Source organism: Oncorhynchus nerka, linkage group LG7 (assembly GCF_034236695.1).
Source record: "Oncorhynchus nerka isolate Pitt River linkage group LG7, Oner_Uvic_2.0, whole genome shotgun sequence".
Lineage (NCBI taxonomy): Eukaryota > Metazoa > Chordata > Actinopteri > Salmoniformes > Salmonidae > Oncorhynchus > Oncorhynchus nerka.
Window position 1 is genome coordinate 67522184 of NC_088402.1, and position 19732 is coordinate 67541915.

The 19732-nt window shown below is 44.4% G+C and overlaps 1 protein-coding gene across 1 annotated transcript; it reads left to right on the plus strand.

The window, feature by feature from the left end:
- The first annotated feature begins 9325 nt into the window (after positions 1 to 9325).
- LOC135572655 (transmembrane protein 26-like) lies at positions 9326 to 13148 on the plus strand. Its single transcript, XM_065021084.1, has 4 exons — positions 9326 to 9363; positions 12320 to 12467; positions 12558 to 12868; positions 12914 to 13148. Exons 1-4 carry the CDS (start codon positions 9326 to 9328, stop codon positions 13146 to 13148), a joined length of 732 nt encoding a protein of 243 aa, XP_064877156.1.
- Positions 13149 to 19732: the final 6584 nt, after the last annotated feature.

Sequence of the window (19732 nt, forward strand, 5' to 3'; positions counted from 1 at the left end):
ACTGGGTCCTTCTGGAACAGCATACCTGGTGCTTGATGCAGTTGGGAGGGACTCGATGACATCTCCTGGCAGCCCTGGCTCACAGTCTTGCTCAGAGCCAGAGGTCGCTGTGTCATCCCTTGATATATCTATTACATTAAAATAACACAATAACCATTGGTGTATAATCACAATAAAAATGCCACAGTCATCCAAACAAGAACACATATGAATCAACAACCAACATTTTAAAGTGAGGCTTAATCTGACAAAATCATCTATTACAAGCTGAAGCTAAACTTAAATTCTGAATTGGGCATGTGACTGATTGTCTGGTAGATGCTCTGACCTGGTGGTGGTAGACTGGGTCCTTGTGAAGTCTGACCACACTGACTCTGACTAGCCTCAGATAGGGAGCTGCTCTGGGGTCCGGTGGTGATGCAAGGGCTGGGGTCTGTTTGCACCGGATCTGCCTGTTGTGCTTCTTTAAAAAGAAGTCTGATACCTCTCCCTTTCTTTTCATGTTTAATTGACCCTATGCAAAAATAAGACTGTCTGTGGTTACATCTAAGCATCCAATTACACACAGTTTAGTCCAATCTCAATCTTAGTTACAAATTCCCATTTTCATAACTGTACCATAAAATCAACTACCAGCTTAAGTTACTAGTTAGATCATGGCTAGCCCTACTCTGCAGTAAGTAACTTAGCTAGCAGCAAATTGTGGTAATCTTTTGAGTAACGTTAAAAGATTGATAATAACAATTGTTAGTTTTGAGTTCAAGTACAAAAATCTAGAAGTCCTTTCTATTTCTGCCGCAGATCGCGCTGCAAGTCCTGCCTCTCCCATCTCCTCATTGGTTTATAGAAGCAGGTACCCACGTAACATCTTCTCATTGGTTATACCCACGTGGGTAATTGAAAGACAAACTGTTTTGCCGGTCGGCGTAGTAATACTATGAAAGTTCAAAGATGAAAAAGCCAGGAAGAAGGAGAGATGACTAGAAACGATTCGGTTGGCCGTTTTATGTGTGGAATAATTGTTGGAGTAGAGGACCTTGTGCATTTCAGGTAAAATCAAAACTCAATGTTTATATCCCAGGACAAATGAGCTACAACAGCAAGCTAGCTAAATAGGACAAATTAGCTAGCAAGTGCAAGCTAACTAGCTAAATTGCCATAAATGTTTAATGCAGAGTTTGTTTTGATATTTTAACCTGCGTGTCGTGATCGCTTTTGGTGTAGGGGGACAAAATACATTTTTGCACGATGGCGCACGATGGCGCACGAGTGCAGCCAGTTTGGTTCCGTTTTACGTTAACTTACACAGTGATTCAACTTTCGTGGAAGTTGTTCAGGAAACCTAAACCAGATGCTAAACCGTGACAGGGGGCAGTATTTTCACGTCCGGATGTTGGATAGAAAACACTGAATTTTCTAAAACTGTTTGAATCATGTCTGTGAGTATAACAGAACTTACGTAGCAGGCGAGACCCCGAGGAAAAACCATTCAGATTTTCTTTTTGAGGTCACTCTCTTTTCAATGGTTTTCATTGGGAATCCATATTTCTAAGGGACCTTCTTGCAGTTCCTACCGCTTCTACTGGATGTCACCAGTCTTTAGAAATTGGTTGAGGTCTTTCCTTTGTGTAATGAAGAAGTAGCCCTGTTAAAAACGAGGGTCACTTCAAGTGTACTGTTTGTTAGAGGCGCGTGACCTGAAAGGTAGCGTCAGTTTGTTTTCTTCCTGTATTGAACAAAGATCATCCCGTCTTCAATTATATTGATTATTTACTTTAAAAAATACCTAAAGTTGTATTACAAAAGTAGTTTGAAATGTTTTGGCAAAGTTTACAGGTAACTTTTGAGATATTTTGTAGTCACGTTGCCCAAGTTGGAACTGGTGTTTTTCTGGATCAAACGCGCCAAATAAATGGACATTTTGGATATATATCGATGGAATTAATCGAACAAAAGGACCATTTGTGATGTTTATGGGACTTATTGGAGTGCCAACAGAAGAAGCTCGTCAAAGGTAAGGCATGATTTATATTTTTATTTCTGTGTTTTGTGTCGCGCCTGCAGGGTTGAAATATGTTTTCTCTCTTTGTTTATGGAGGTGTTACTCTCAGATAATAGCATCGTTTGCTTTCGCCGAAAAGCCTAATTCGCCGAAAAGCCTAATTTGGTATCTTACGTGTGATTTCATGAAAGTTTGATTTTTATAGTAATTTATTTGAATTTGGCGCTCTACATTTTCTAGCTAGCGTCCCACATATCCCAGAGAGGTTAAAACTTACTTCAAATATGATGCTTTCGCCAATCGCGAAAAGAGCTTGTGGAGCTGTGGAAATATCTCTTCTTCTGTATGTTCTTCTTATTCTTATTCTTCTGTATCTTGCAACCAACGATAATATTCTCTCTTCCTCGTCCTCGCTTTGAAAAATGCGGCACCGAACGTCAAAATAAATGAGAGGTGAAATGAGATCAGTCAGCATCAAACTGCCAGTAGTGAATTACATTTTGTGTGGCACCCGGAGTGGCCAATCAGATGTCAGGGGTGTCCAAGTGCCACAGCCGGACACCCCTCAGGCTCCGCCCCTCTGTATACCCCCTTCAAGTGAAATGTTACCCAGATATTCAGGGATCCCTTACCTCCTGTGTCTACTCATCCAGTGGGGCTACCTCCAGGGCCGGATTACCAAACGGACACACAGGGCACGTGCCCTGGGGCCTCTGACCTCCAGGGAGCCTCCAGGTCGGGTGTCCCGGGGCCCCAAATGCGGTAGTCCGGCCCTGGATTATGTCGGGAGCCAGGGGTGGTGGTGGTGTGTGTATTTAAGGTGGGAGGCATTTAAAAGTTAGACACAGTGGCACAACTTAGCCATATCATATAGAATTTAGGGACTGCGAATTACAGGGGTGTATCTACTCACAAAAACAAAAGCCTGTTATTAAACTTGAAGAAGAAATATTGGAGCTACATTTAAACCACTCTCAGCAAAGATTTAATTTAATCTGGAATATTTTCACTTTGTAAATATGACCATACAGTTTATATACTGTATGAAGAAATTAGATTGACAACACATTTTGATCATCACAATAAGATTTTTTAAAAACTTTTTGTACATACAGTTTAGTTAGTTAGCTACTCATAGTTTAGTTAGCTATTTAAGTACTCTAATTGTGCTAGTACTCAAAATATGAAGTACATAATTACTTATTTCTAATTGAAATTCAGTGACGAGTAAATTCCCAGTGTGAATTTAACCAGCTGAAATTGTAACCAACAGTAGATGTACAAAACAGGGACAGGACATTGGCCAGGGACTGCTCCTAGTCATTATGATCACACAGCAGATGTACCAAATGTATAAAATGATACTCATTAAAAACATGTTATTCCTTTTGATGTCTCTGTACAGTCCTTTGAAATTGACTGGTCAGAACAGTTGAAAGGTTTGTAATACATGCTCACTCATCACTCACAGTCACACTTTGGCTCCTCGCACTGTTTTCAATCAGCAATGGCTTTGTTTAATCCTACATCCTAGTTAATAATACACTATGGAGAAGCTATTCACTGTCTAATGCCAATTCAACTGTTTGGTTTGGTCACAGTATGGGCTAATCGTGACTATGGTTTGATAAAGCTATTAGCCATACAGTATGGCATTTATTTATTTTTATGATGACTCAAATATAAAAGGCTTTTAGAAAGTGACTCAGTACACTCAGTTCATAGCAAAAATGTGTTCTCTAACCACTCTTACTATCCTGCCTGCCACTGACACTCACTAACCTCCTGGTTGATACCTCACATACTGTAGTAGAGCACTGGTGAGGTCCCAGGTAGAATAGCTGATTCTAGTATAGGGTTATCATTATGCTGTGATTACTGTTGATTTCAAGAAGCTGTAAAGCACTTGCAGGACGTTTTTTGAACAACCTTTTTTGTTTAGATACTTTATTAGTTTTCGACTTGGTAGACAGCTGGTGTCTTCCAGACATCACTAGTGTCAGCGTCGTGTGTATAGGTGGCAGGGAAGTCAGGCGCAGGAGAGTCAAAATGAAGTGTAAATGGAGTCTTTTAATAAATGTCAACAGAACATGCTCCATAACACTAAAATGTACAGACATGAAAAAACATGGGTACGAGGACCCGTCGCGCACCAACACAACAAAATGACAACACTGACAATTAAACAATCTCTGACAAAGACATGAGAGGAAACAGAGGGTTAAATACACAACAGGTAATGAAGGGGATTGAAAACAGGTGTGTGGGAAGACAAGACAAAACCAATGGAAAATGACAAATGGATGGCTAGAAGACCGGTGACGTCGAACGCCGAGCACCGCCCGAACAAGGAGAGGCAACGACTTCGGCAGAAGTCATGACAGTACCCCCCCCTGACGCGCGGCTCCAGCAGCGCGTCGACACCGGCCTCGGGGACGACCTGGAGGGCGAGGTGCAGGGCGATCCGGATGGAGACGGTGGAATTCTGATAACATGGAAGGATCTAACACGTCCTCCACCGGAACCCAGCATCTCTCCTCCGGCCCGTAACCCTCCCAGTCCACGAGGTACTGAAGGCCCCTCGCCCGACGTCTCGAATCCAAAATGGATCGAACAGAGTACGCCGGGACCCCCTCGATGTCTAGAGGAGGCGGAGGAACATCACGCACTTCAGCCTCCTGGAGCGGGCCAGCCACCACCGGGCTGAGGAGAGACACATGGAACGAGGGGTTAATACGGTAATTAGTGGGCAGTTGTAACCGGCAGAGCAGGCGGAGGGGCAGGTTTCGGGTCGAGAGCCAGACCCTGTCCCATGGTGCGAACACTGAGGCCTCACTGCGGCGACGGTCTGCACCAATTTTCTGGCGCCTTATGGCGCGCTGAAGGTGGACGTGGGCTGCCTCCCAGGTTTCCTCAGCGCGCCGAAACCAATTGTCCACCGCAGGAGCCTCGGTCTGGCTCTGATGCCAAGGAGCCAGAACCGGCTGATACCCCTTTTCAATGTGTATTAGGGTAAGGTTAGTGGAGGAGTGACGTAGCGAGTTCTGAGCCATTTCTGCCCAGGGCACGAACTTCGCCCACTCCCCCGGCTGATCCTGGCAATAAGACCGCAGAAACCTACCCACATCCTGGTTAACTCTCTCCACCTGCCCATTACTCTCGGGGTGAAAACCTGAGGTAAGACTAACCGAGATCCCCAGACGCTCCATGAACGCCTTCCAGACCCATGATGTGTACTGGGGACCCCGATCAGACACTATATCCTCAGGCACCCCATAGTGCCGGAAAACGTGTGTAAACAGGGCCTCTGCAGTTTGTAAGGCCGTAGGGAGACCGGGCAAAGGGAGGAGACGACAGGACTTAGAAAACCGATCCACAACGACCAGGATCGTGGTGTAACCCTGTGAAGGTGGAAGATCACTCAAAAAATCCACCGACAGGTGCGACCACGGCCGTTGAGGAACGGGTAGAGGTTGTAGCTTACCTCTGGGAAGGTGTCTAGGAGCCTTGCACTGGGCGCACACCGAGCAGGAGGAAACATAAATCCTCACGTCCTTAGCTAAAGTGGGCCACCAGTACCTCCCATCAAGACAGCGCATCGTCCGACCTATCCCAGGATGACCAGAGGAGGGTGACGTGTGAGCCCAATAGATCAATCGGTCGAGGACAGCAGACGGAACGTACAGACGACCAGCTGGACACTCCGGGGGAGAGGGCTCTGCACGTGACGCCCGCTCAATGTCCGCGTCCAGCTCCCACACTACAGGCGCCACCAGACACGAAGCTGGGAGTATGGGAGTGGGATCCATGGATCGCTCCTCTGTGTCATACAGCCGAGACAATGCGTCTGCTTTAACGTTCTGGGAGACACATGGAACGAGGGGTTAATATCCAACATGGCCCACCTTGCCTGGCGAGGATTCAGTCTCTTCGCCTGCCGGATGTACTCCAGATTGCGGTGGTCAGTCCAGATGAGAAAAGGGTGTTTAGCCCCCTCAAGCCAATGCCTCCACACCTTCAAGGCTTCTACGACAGCTAACAGCTCTCGGTTCCCCACATCATAGTTTCGCTCCGCTGGGCTGAGCTTCTTCGAAAAGAAAGCACAGGGGCGAAGCTTCAGAGAGCACTGCTCCTATCCCAGCTTCGGATGCGTCCACCTTCACTATGAATGGCAAAGAGGGATCCGGATGAGCCAACACAGGCACCGAGGTAAACAGAGTCTTCAGGTGCCCAAAAGCCCTGTTCGCCTCAGCCGACCACTGCAAGCGCACCGGGCCCCCCTTTAGCAGTGAGGTAATGGGAGCAGCCACCTGACCAAAACCCCGGATAAACCTCCGGTAGTAATTGGCAAACCCTAAAAAACGCTGCACCTCCTTTACCGTGGTTGGAGTCTGCCAATTACGCACGGCTGTAATGCGGTCGCTCTCCATCTCCACTCCTGAAGTGGAAATCCGATGCCCTAGGAAGGAGATGGATTGTTGGAAGAACAAGCATTTCTCAGCCTTGCCATATAGATCATGCTCCAACAGGCGACCAAGCACCCTGCACACCAGGGACACATGCTCGGCGCGTGTAGCGGAGTATATCAGAATATCATCGATATACACCACTACACCCTGCCCGTGCACGTCCCTGAAGATCTCATCTACAAATTATTGGAAAACTGATGGAGCATTCATCAACCCATATGGCATGACAAGGTACTCATAATGACCTGAGGTGGTGCTAAATGCCATCTTCCACTCATCACCCTTCCGAATACGCACCAGATTGTACCCACTCCTGAGATCCAATTTTGTGAAAAAGCATGCCCCGTGCATTAACTCAATAACCATATTGATCAGAGGTAGCGGGTAACTATATTTCACTGTGATTTTATTTAGACCTCGATAATCAATGCACGGGCGTAAACCGCCATCCTTTTTTTTCACAAAAAAGAAACTCGAAGAGACGGGTGAAATGGATGGCTGAATGAACCCCTGATGCAGGGATTCCGAGACATATGTCTCCATAGCCTCCGTCTCCGCTTGCGACAGGGGATACACGTGACTCTTGGGATATGCAGCGTCTACCAGGAGATCTATCGCACAATCCCCCCGTCGATGGGGTGGTAATTGAGTCGCCTTCTTTTTACAGAAGGTGAGAGCCAAATGGCATATTCGGGGGGAATGCGCACGGTGGAGACCTGGTCTGGACTTTCCACCGTAGTAGCACCAACGGAAACCCCTAAACACCTACCTGAGCACTCTCGCGACCACCCCGTGAGAGCCCTCTGTGGCCAAGAAACAGTGGGGTTATGACAAGCTAACCAGGGTAGGCCTAGCACCACAGAATACGCAGGAGAATCAATAAGGAAAATACTAATCTTCTCCTTGTGACCCTCCTGCGTTATCATACACAAAGGTGCGGTTACCTCCCTGATAAACCCTGACCCTAATGGTCGACTATCTAAGGCATGAATAGGGAAAGGCATATCCACAGAAACAATAGGGATCCCTAAACTATGAGCAAAACTTTTATTAATGAAATTCCCAGCCGCACCTGAATCTACTAGCGCCTTATACTGGGAATGCATGGAAAAATCAGGAAAAGAGACCGAGACAAACATTAGTGCAACAGAGGGCTCTGGATGAGAATGGTGCCTACTCACCTGGGGTGATGCCAGAATGCCCTGCCTGCCTTCTCTATTCCCAGAGGAACCAACCCGGCACCGACCAGCAGTGTGCCCTCTGCGACCATGAATGGTGCCCGAGCGGGAACCCCCTCCGGTCTCCCTGCACACCATCCCTCCCAATTCCATAGGTTCGGGAGAGAGGGTGCGGGAGGATGGAACAACCAGACCCCGATCTAGACGTCCACGAGTAGCCAGCATGTTGTCCAGCCTGATGGACATGTCCACCAACTGGTCGAAGGTGAGGGTGGTGTCTCTACAGGCCAGCTCCCGACGGACGTCCTCGCGTAGACTACAACGGCAATGGTCGATCAGGGCCCTGTCGCTCCATCCAGCGCCGGCAGCCAAGGTCCTAAACTCCAAAGCAAACTCCTGTGCACTCCTCGTCTCCTGCTCCTGCTCACCCGCTGCTTTGCCTTCGGGTGGATGGTTGAATACTCTCTGGAATTGGCGGGTGAACTCCTCAAAATGGTCCAACACCGCATCCTCCTTTCTACACACAGCGCTGGCCCATTCCAGGGCTTTCCCGGTGAGGCATGAGACGAGGGCGTAACTCTTCTCACGGTCAGATGGTCTCTCACGGTCAGATGGTACTGGGGAGACCGTGGCCAGATACAAGTTCAGCTTAAGGAGGAAACCCTGGCAGCCGGCAGTATCTCCGTTGTATCCCGTGGGCAGGGATAAATGGATCTTCGGTTCCGGAGGGGAAAAAGCGTTCAAGGGAGATTCCGGTTGTGGTGGTGGTGCTGGAGAAACTCCCTGTCTCTCCCAGCGATCCGTATTCTGGACAATGCGATCCATTACCGTGCAGAACATGCTCCATAACACTAAAATGTACAGACATGAAAAAACATGGGTACGAGGACCCGTCGCGCACCAACACAACAAAATGACAACACTGACAATTAAACAATCTCTGACAAAGACATGAGAGGAAACAGAGGGTTAAATACAAAACAGGTAATGAATGGGATTGAAAACAGGTGTGTGGGAAGACAAGACAAAACCAATGGAAAATGAAAAATGGATCAATGATGGCTAGAAGACCGGTGAAGTCGAACGCCGAGCACCGCCCGAACAAGGAGAGGCAACGACTTCGGCAGAAGTCGTGACAACTAGTTGCAGGTGAAACGTTTGAATTTAGAAGATGCTCTGTTATTAAAATCAAATAAATGTTTTCTCCATTAAATATTCTCACAATTTATTTCAATCAATCAATGAAATGTATTCATAAAGCCCTTTTTACATCACCAGATGTCACAAAGTGCTATACCCCAAACAACAAGCAATGCAGATGTAGAAGCACGCAACACTCATGTATAGGCTGCCATCTTAGAGTATATTTGTCTCCTCTGATTGATCAAGACTGGTGGGTGTCCACCCCAAATTGCTGCATGTCATGTGTGCGACTCAGAAATCAAGCACCGATTTTAATGGACACTCACCATCAGAGAAGACGAAGATAGTGTAACATGGCAGCGTGTCTATACATTGTCGGATTACATCATGGAGCAAAAATGTATTTAGTTTAATATCAGAGCATTTTGTAATGCTTCAAACATTACACCTGTAACTAGTGATGTTTAGAAGACACCAGCTGTCTTCCATGTCAAGAATGAAGAAAGTATCGCAGAGAAAAGGTTGGTTGAAAAATGCAGATAGCCAGGTTAGCCAATGTGCAGGAGCACTGGTTGGTCGGCCCAAAACGAACGTGACGCTAATAACACGAGTCCTGACAGGCAACTACACTTAGACAATAACCCACGAAATACCCAAGGAATATGTCTACCTTAATATGGTTCCCAATCAGAGACAACGATAAACAGCTGCCTCTGATTGGGAACCAATCTAGGCAACCATAGACATATAAACACCTAGATATACAACAACCCCTAGACAATACAAAAACTACACAAATCACCCTCGTCACACCCTGACCTAACCAAAATAATAAAGAAAACAAAGATAACTAAGGTCAGGGCGTGACACAAGTATTACCCAAACTAGTTCTGGAACAAATGTTGTGTTGTAAGAATAAACGTTAAGACTTTACTTTACACCCAGTGGCATAACACAGTATGACACGGTCATAACCATGTCATAATATATCATAACAGTTGACATAACTTGTCATAATATGGTCATAACACTGACTTGACCCATATATTTACAGCGGTTGTGACATGTTGTGTTATTTTATGGCTGGTTATGAAACCCACATAATTAGTTTCTTCCCTGCCAAGATGTTTCCTTTGAAGGTTTGTATCTTAAATCCTTTGTTGTTGTAATGAATTCTTCATAGTCATGTTTTTTTCATCATATTTTAAATAAGTTGTAGAATATACACTTCATGACACTGTCAATAAGCATTAAGGAAAGGGGGATACCTAGCTAGTTGTACAACTGAATGCATTCAATTGAAATTTGTCTTCTGCATTTAATCCAACCCATCTGAATCAGAGAGGTGCGGGGGGCTGCCATAATTGACATCCACGGTTTCAGCATCTGGGGAACAGTGGGTTAACTGCCTTGCTCAGGGGCAGAACGACAGATTTTTACCTTGTAAGCTCGGGGAGCTTTCAGTTACTGGTTACTTGCCCAATGCCCAACGTTCTAACCACTAGGCTATCTGCTGCCCCGGCTGCCATAATCGACCATCCTGTGTCACTTTACTTGGACTAAGAAAATACACTTTATGACACTGTCAAGAAGCATTATGACCATCCTGTGTCATTTGGACTAAGAAATTACACTTTATGACACTGTCAAGAAGCATTATGACCATCCTATGTAATTTGGACTAAGAAATTACACTTTATGACACTGTCAAGAAGCATTATGACCATCCTGTGTCATTTGGACTAAGAAATGACACTTTATGACACTGTCAAGAAGCATTATGACCATCATAAGCATATAAGGCAGATAGGTCTATTACATACATGGTGTCTTGTCCTGCTCCTGAAATCTGCTTCTGCATTCATCCCAGACAGCAGCGACAAACCATTGGGGTAGGTGCATGTCTGACATCAATGTGTGCACAATTACAATGATAATTTAACATGGCAAATAAATAAACCCACAGGATATGGTGTAATGGAATTGTTTGCCTTGTGTAGGTTTTGACACTCTTATGTAGGTGTCATAAGCAGCCATAAAATAATGCAATATATGTCACAACAGGTCTAAATATATGTGCAATGATAGTGTTCTGACTCTATTATAATAGGACATGACAAGTTATATCAGCTGTTATGACATATTATGACATGGTTATGACTGTGTAATAATGTGTTGACGCTGGGTGTCAAGTAAATTGTTACTGAATAAACACATATGCCAGTGCTTCCTCCTTTGCACTGTATACAGTCCATCATCCACTTTTACGGCACTTATTTCCAATTTGTATTTTCACTCACATTCTCAACAAATTTAGCAGCAATATGTTCCATTATTTTGCATGACCTTGATATACACGTCTTCATTTTCACGCACACACACACACACACACACACACACACACACACACACACACACACACACACACACACACACACACACACACACACACACACACACACACACACACACACACAGAGAGAGACACACAGAAACACACTACAACGTAAGACTTACAGAGGCACCTCCATTTTTGCACCATCTTCATGATCTAGTTCTGTCTCGGAGTCATAGCCCGAGTGGAAAACCTAATGAAAAACAATCAAACAGCCCCGGGGTTACAGAGCAATTGTAATAATGATTAACCACACAAATTAACTCATTAATTTGATTTGAGGAAAATGTTTTTTTTCCCTCTCCTGTTCATGTTGCGATAAATGGAAATGTTAGATAGAAAGACATTAGCAATTCACCCGTTGGCCTGGCTGTCTTCACAGTCTACTCTGCTCTGCCTGTGTTTTTTGTTTTACAGGGGTGGTATAGGGTTGTAGCTAATAAACCTAAACATAAACCTTTTTATATGGGGATAAATCATCTCTGAACTCACCACTGTACTGGTGGAACTCTTTTATGAGTTCCTGCCAGAGGCTGTGTATGCATCCAAAATATCTCTCACTCTTTATCTAAAAAAAAAGTTTCTTTGTACTTCAAAAACACTCTGTCAATCTCTTGCTTGCTGGAAGCACTGTCATTCTCCATGAAAAGCCACTCTTTACATATGTGTGTGTGTAGACGTCCAGTTATTTTACCTTCATACTCCTTTTCTCACCATTGTCTACTGCATGGCCTAGCTCCGGCCCTGAACTGAATTAACAAGCTTATATTTCACACCCTTCAAAGAGATGACACAAAATGATGTCATTGCTGACTGAAACACAACGGTGGAATAATTTCTCCATCCATCCAAACGATGCTGAATCAGCCAGCCATCATATTGCATCCTATGTGCGGAGGGGCATGCTGAGACGGAAGCTTTCTCCAGGTCCCTCTCTCCCTCTAACTTTGAAGTTCTCTCCTCATGGAGAAGGCTTTGCGCTGTCAAGTGGGATTTGCATACATGATGAGAATAATTGGCTGTCTGAAATGGGACACTTGTGGAAGCATTACTTCTTATACTGACTGCCCAAAAACTAAGTGTGTTGCTAAAAATAACTCTCCCTATCCCCTCCTCGCTGCTTTGCTTTTAGGTTCTCCCCTATGGTTTCCTCTTACCTCACTGCCGTCATCCCCTCAATTTGTTTCCTGGAGCTCAGCCTGCTGCAGTACAAGCTCCCGGTCAACATCTCCTCTAGCCTTGAGCTAGAGGAGCTGCTGGCTCACATCCCCATCTCAGCGGTAGGTGTTACACCACAAAACGCACAGCAACGTTCTTGGAAAGTAGACATTAAAGTATCATCTAATCTCATTGTGTGTTGACTGACGCAGGACATCTTGCAGCTGGGCCCAGAAAACTGTGCGGCTGCCCTGAAGCAGACCATGCTCATCGTGCTGGTTCTGGGTCGCTGGCTCACGCCCAAAGGAGACATGTCCCGAGATCAGCTCTCCCAGCTCCTCATGGCCTACATGGGCCTGGGCGCCGACATCCTGGACATCTTTGACACCTTCACAGAGCCAGATGTCAAGACCAACCAGGTTGTCATCGACGTAGGACTTGCCCTGTTCTCCTGGGCCCTCATGCATTTCCCACTGGTCCTCACCCAGACCTGCCCCACCAAGGCCCAGCCCCATCCTAGCTCGTCCCAGCCTGGCTCGTCCCAGTGGAGTCTCTCTCAGGGGGTAAGCATGGCTGTGGTGGAGGGCATGGCTGGAACTCCCTCCTCCTGCTATCCAGGGCTATGCTGTTCCAGGGAAGTGTGGCGCTTGCTGTTGACTGTGGGGCACCAGGATGGGCCGTTCCTTGTCTACCGCCTCTACCTCACGATCAGGAAGAATGTGCTCAACCAGTTGATGATCTTCTTCACCTGCAAGAACATCCTTGTCATCTTGCTGGAGGTCTACAGGATCTTTGTGGTGTAGTGTGAGCAGCAGGAGGAGACATCACTAGGGTGGCTGGAGACGTGTTCAATGCCCTGGTGCCAACAAGCCCAGGAGGAGGTTGTGGTGTGGGAGGGAGGGAGAAGGACAGGTGAGCGAAGGACAAAGCTGCCTGACAGAGGTAGAGGTGGAGGGGGAGGGATAGGGAGGAAAGGAGAACAGAGCTGCCTGACAATGGTGGAGGGAGAGAGGGAATCAGATCAGAGAGGTTGCCAGGTGTGGAGAGCATATACGATGCTGTGAGGCATGACTCAACCCTTAGGGGGAATCTCCTTCACACACCAGGAGTCAAGTTGAATAGATCTGCCAACTCTATAATATCCAGTTCAAAAGTGTACCATGAAGAGACTCTGGTCTTTGGAGGAGGTTCAATGCCAAGGAGTAGAGTATACCACTGAGCAAGGGGAGTCCCTGAAGATTTGATCACACAATATTATGTAATTCCCATGATAAAGATAAAGACAAGAGAGGGAGAGAGCTGCAATTTCCATGAACAATATCACCTGAAATACAATGTTCACCAAGTTCACTAGGACCCAAGTCACACTTGTGAATATCTCTGTGACTGTCTTTATATTGTATACAATGTTGTGTATTACTTAGGTATTGTGACTTTGTTTGTATGTGTCCTTTGGAACTATGTCACTGTTTATATCTCAATTGGAAATGTTATAATTTTGTTACATTATACATTGAGACATAGGTATCATAGGTTAGTGTGCCATTTTTTGGTTTGGATGATGATGATTGTGGTGGTGGTAAATGTTGTGAGAGAACTGTCTGTTTTTCAAAATCAACGTTTCCAGAAAATGCTTTCAAGCTTTACACATTGAGAAATACATTTTTGAACGTTCCTTTCTCTTTATACCATGAGATGGCAGTGTTACCAAGTCAAACAAACCACAACTCGTCTGTTTATCAGATTAAAACATACACTCAAATGTGTTTAAAGCTTGTGCTGTGCTCCTAGAAACGCCTCATTCTAAAATAAGCAAGCCTTTACATAGAATGATTGTCAAACGCCTAACTGCTTATATTGACAGTGACCCTTTATATAACTTGAAGGTTTAAATTGGTGTCCAGATAGAGCCCTTACAGACCTGTCATCTTCAAATCTTAAAGTGCTGTCTCACCCGCTTTAAAACATTGGCAGGAGATGAGCAGCAGGTGTTCCCGATTAGGGATTTGAGTTCAATTCACTCTTATTACAGTCCTCTGTGTCTGTTATCTGCCAAATAGCTTTGCTCCACCACCCAGAGTATAGGAGAGGAGAGCACTAGAAGGCAGTGTTTTTCTTCCAGTAAGCTGCCTGAATTGGTGGAGAGAGGAAAAAAGATGCATGTTATGAAAATATTTAATAATGCATCTTTAATCTGTTAAAATGTGTGTGACAAGTCAGAGACCATTACATCAGAGAGAGAGAGGGAGAAAGAAGAGAGAGCGATAGAGGCAGACAGAGAGAGAGAGAGAGAGAGAGAGAGAGAGAGAGAAGAAGGAGAACGAGAGAGGGGACAGGAGAGAGAGCGAGGGAAGGAGAGAACGAGAGAGGGAGAGAGAGGAAGTGAAAAAGACAGACAGAAAAAGAGAGAGAAGCAAACAGAGAGAGAGAAGCAAACAGAGACCGAGAGAACGAGAGAGTGACATATTACTGGAATGGAAACTAGAGAGCCTCTCTAGAGGAACAGTTAAAGAGCTGTATTCTCCCAAGTGGCATAGCGGTTTAAGGCACTGCATCTCACTACAGTCCCAGGTTCGAATCCAGGCTGTATCACATCTGGCCGTGATTGGGAGTCCCATAGGGTGGCGCACAAATGGCCCAGCATCGTCCGGGTTTGGCTGGGGTAGGCCGCCATTGTAAATAAGAATTTGTTCTTAACTGGCTTGTCTAGTTAAATCCCAAAAATTATTTGTGTTTTTGTTGTGACACATTGGTTTCAATTATCCATGGAGGACCGACTTTCACTTGAGAGATTTATAACGAAATGTACAGAGATATCATGTCTGCCTAAATGCAGCATTCACTTAAATGTCAGATACAGATTGACCAAAATATCAGCCCACTCTCTCTAGACCATCAAAGGAATCAAGTGACACAAGCTAATGTACAATGTGGCTTCTTTAAGTCTAAGTGGCTTTTTCTAACACACCTATATGGATATGTATAAGAAAGAGCGTGATCATGGCAGACAATTGCATGATGAAAGATCTGCTTGCCTAAGAGTCCATTTCTTCCTCAGATTAGCTGCACACTAACAAGATTCTGTTGGCACGTGGGCAGATGTGATTGTCAGCTGATCGCTGCTTGTTAAACCACGGGCTGCCTTAGATAGAGCTAGAGAGAGAGAGAGAGAGAGAGAGAGCGAAGAGAAGAGTCAACTGCAAGCCCGCATGCATGGTAAAATGAAATCAGCTCTCCGCTTCTCAACAACTTCTTCACATGAACAACCACAGACTGAGCGAGAGAGACACACACTCATGCACATGCACACAAGTACATTCGCCTATGCACGAACGCACACTCCCTCAAACAAAACAGGTGAATGTTAGGGAAACCGAGAGCTTTAATCACTTGCCACAATTTCCTCTCTCATCTCAAAGAATCATGAAGGACCAAACATGCAACTTTGTGCATAATAATCAGTTGGAAAATCCTTTATAAACCAGAGGCTAATGACAACATGCCATCTCCATGTTCAAAAGGGAGGAGAGAACGATGGAAAACTTTAAATGAACTTGAGAAATGTCTGTCTTGCTGGCATACTTTTACTGCAGTAGCATCCACACGAGTTGGCAGGATGATTAGCTCCATTTCGATTGAGCATGTAAGTTTATCCTCCAGCATGCTGTTTATCAACCCCAATCTTGTAAGACCTCGTCTTGTGCCCACTTTTGGACTTTTCTGCCCACCTTAACTGACCCAGAATTTTGGGCAAACAATCGCAGCGCTCCATTGGAAAGCAACCGTCGTTGAGTCCGACACCTCAGATAAGCTCGTGTTTAAATTGCATGAAGGCCAATGAGGGCTATGGCAAAAACAGAGTTTTCTCGAAAATGAAATGTTTACATTTACCGTGCACCAGGCATACGTGCTACGGTGATTCCTGAAATGCAGACACCCGTTGGAGTATTTTTTGAATCTTAAATGATTACATTGTTAACATGGTTAACTAGCTAGCAGTCTAAGAGTAGGCAGGTTTCCATTGACCCTGATTTATTGTAACATGTGCAATGGAATCGGCAGATACAGATATAGGAGACATTTTCTAATGATCAACATTTTTATCCATCCGACAGAAAAACATTTTTTGTTGAACTTTCTTTATTGCATCAAAATAATGAATTCAATTAAGAATAATTGTCCAGCAGGAAGGCCGGTCTGGGCTTCACGTGCTAAATGATACACCCAATGGCGTTTTCCGGTGTATTGGGATCTGAAAATAAATGTAGTCCTGCTTTGTGGCATTTCGCGAAGGCTCTATGGTGATACTGATCGCAATATACTGTACGTCTTTGTGAGTGTAGATATGGTTGTCCTTGTTCGATAGAGCCATTGGACGTCTTTCAGAGGATTCGTTGCTAAATATAGGAGCTGACACATTTTTTCCAGTCTCTGAAAGACCACAACTCGTATAGGGTGGTGCTTTGTGCTGTGGCCTCATCCCTCCCTCAATGCAGGCTTTTAAAAAAATATATATTTTTATTTTACCTTTATTTTACTAGGCAAGTCAGTTAAGAACAAATTCTTATTTTCAATGACGGCCTAGGAACAGTGGGTTAACTGCCTGTTCAAGGGCAGAACGACAGATTTTGTACCTTGTCAGCTCGGGGATTTGAACTTGCAACCTTTCGGTTACTAGTCCAAAGCTCTAACCACTAGGCTACACTGCCGAAAGGGAGGCAGACACTAACAACACAATCCTTTGGACAAAACTGAAAGAACTGACCAGACCACAATTGCATCAAGTGATTCCTCTCATTAGCACGAATCTGACGATGGAGCATTTTTTTTTTGCTACATGGTGACATTCCACTATACATGTTTCAACCGGAATATAGCAAAGAAGATTCAAAACAAAGAGTATAGCTCAGCTATACCTGATGCCAGCCCCAAGAGGGCAAATGACAAATACGGTGGCTAGCCAAGTAAGTCATTTTTCCTGTAAGTCACCTAGCTAGCTAGCTAACTTTAGTAAATCTACTGAAACCCACATTGTGTATTGCTGGCTAACAACATGCTGGCTAACGTTATAGGGGGAAAATGTAATAATTTTTCTGTTTGCTAACTTAGATAGCTAGTTAGGTAGTTATGCAGTCTAGCAATCCTAAATTAGCTAAACAACTACAGATAGCCAAATCTATGAGTAAAAATATAAGTTTTACAATTTGAGATCTATTGTATCTCAATTGTAAAAGGACTCCAAACAGATGTAAATAACAACTACTGATTATCCAGCAAGGTAACTCACTAAGTGTACTAGCTAACAGTGAGGAGAAACAACAACTGAACTGTTGGAAATCTCAAAATATTATAGCTGGTTTTACTATAAAAATATTTGCCTACACATGCCTGTTAGACATGGCTGTAGCTAGATACTGTCTGTCTGCCTACCTACCTAGATATATCTGTATGGTCTGGTCACTGAAAAGGTTGAGAGTTAAGCCATATGCTTTTCTAATAGGCTAGATATTGTTCTAAATTTAATCTCTGGGCCTCTGCACATGTATGCATGTTCAACTGGTCTAATGTCAACTCTCTAATGTTGTTATGCTGGCACAGTTCAACTGTCATTCAAACTGTGCAATGGATTGTAATTTCAGTATGCTGCCTGGGCTTCTTCCTTGAGTGGCTTCTTGAAGAGAAACACAATTCCTTTCCCTGCGTGTGTCATTGTAGCAGAACTGTATCCTGTGAACTGTATCCCTCTCTATGGATTGGACGTTATGCTGGATGTCAAGCAGAAGATGACTCAAGAGGAGCTGAATGGCAGTTTGATCATGACAACACTCCTCCCACGGCTGTACAAGTGTTCCCTGAACTTACTGTATGTTTCTTTGTAATGGTAATTTCATCATGACCATCTCTCCCATCTGCTGATTGCCAGTTCTCTTAGCTACAGATTGTTACACCAGATAATGTGAATTTGTAAGTCGCTCTGGATAAGAGCGTCTGCTAAATGACTTAAATGTAAATGTAAATTTAAGCAAAGGTTTTTGGTATGCATTACTGGGAGTTACAGGTACTGTTTGGTATAGCACAGAATTTTAGAAGAAACAGGAGTCTCATAACCTGTCTGTCTCCAGTTGCAGATGGTCAGTTTGAATTTAGAAAATGCTCAGTTATTAAAATAAAGACCTTTTTTGCTGCATGAAGTAATCAAACAATGTCTACGCCGCCATCTTGTCTATTTCAAGTCTTCTCTCATTGATTGAGAGCATCCCCTTGACTTGTTCCACATGTCCTTACTTTACAATCTTATTCTAAAATTGTTAAATGTTTTTTTCCCTCATCAATCGACACACAATACCCCATATTGACAATGCAAAACTGTTTTTAGAAAATTTTGCAAACTGAAATATCACATTAAAATAAGTATTCAGACCCTTTACTCAGTACTTTGTTGAAGCACCTTTGGCAGCAATTACAGCCTCACGTCTTCTTGGGTATGATGCTGCAGGCTTGGCACACCTGCATTTGGGGAGTTTCTCTCATTCTTCTCTGCAGATCATCTCAAGCTCTGCCAGTTTGGATGGGGAGCATCGCTGCTCAGCTATTTTCAGTTCTCTCCAGAAATGTTTGATCAGGTTCAAGTCCGGGCTCTGGCTGGGCCACTCAAGGACATTCAGAGACTTGTCCCGAAGCCACTCCTGCGTTGTCTTGGCTGTGTGCTAAGGGTCATTGTCCTGTTTGAAGGTGAACCTTCACCCCAGTCTGAGGTACTGAGTGCTCTGGAGCAGGTTTTAATCAATGACCTCTCTGTACTTTGCTCCGTTCATCTTTCCCTCGATTCTGACTAGTCTCCCAGTCCTTGGCGCTGAAAACACCCCCACAGCATGATACTGTCACCACCATGCTTCACCATAGGGATGCTGCCAAGTTTCCTCAAGATGTGATGCTTGGCATTCAGGCCAAAGGGTTCAATCTTTGTTTAACTTTTTATGGCTGGGGGGCAGTATTGAGTAGTTTGGATGAATAAGGTGCCTAAAGTAAACGGCCTGCTCCTCAGTCTCAGTTTCTAATATATGCATTTTATTATTAATATTGGATAAAAATACTCTAAAGTTTATAAAACTGTTTGAATGATGTCTGTGAGTATAACAGAACTCATATTGGCAGGCAAAATCCTGAGTTGAAATCAAAACAGGAAGTCAGAAATCTGAGCTTTGTATGTATTCACCAGAGTCCCCAATGAAATCCCCTTGAGATATGAATGATGTTGCACTGCCTAGAGGTTCCACTAGATGTCAACCATCAATAGAAATTATAATGAGACTTTATGATGTTGTGGGAGTGAATGATAGCAGAATCAGTCAGGTGTCTGGCAGTCAGCCATTTTCTGATCATGTTT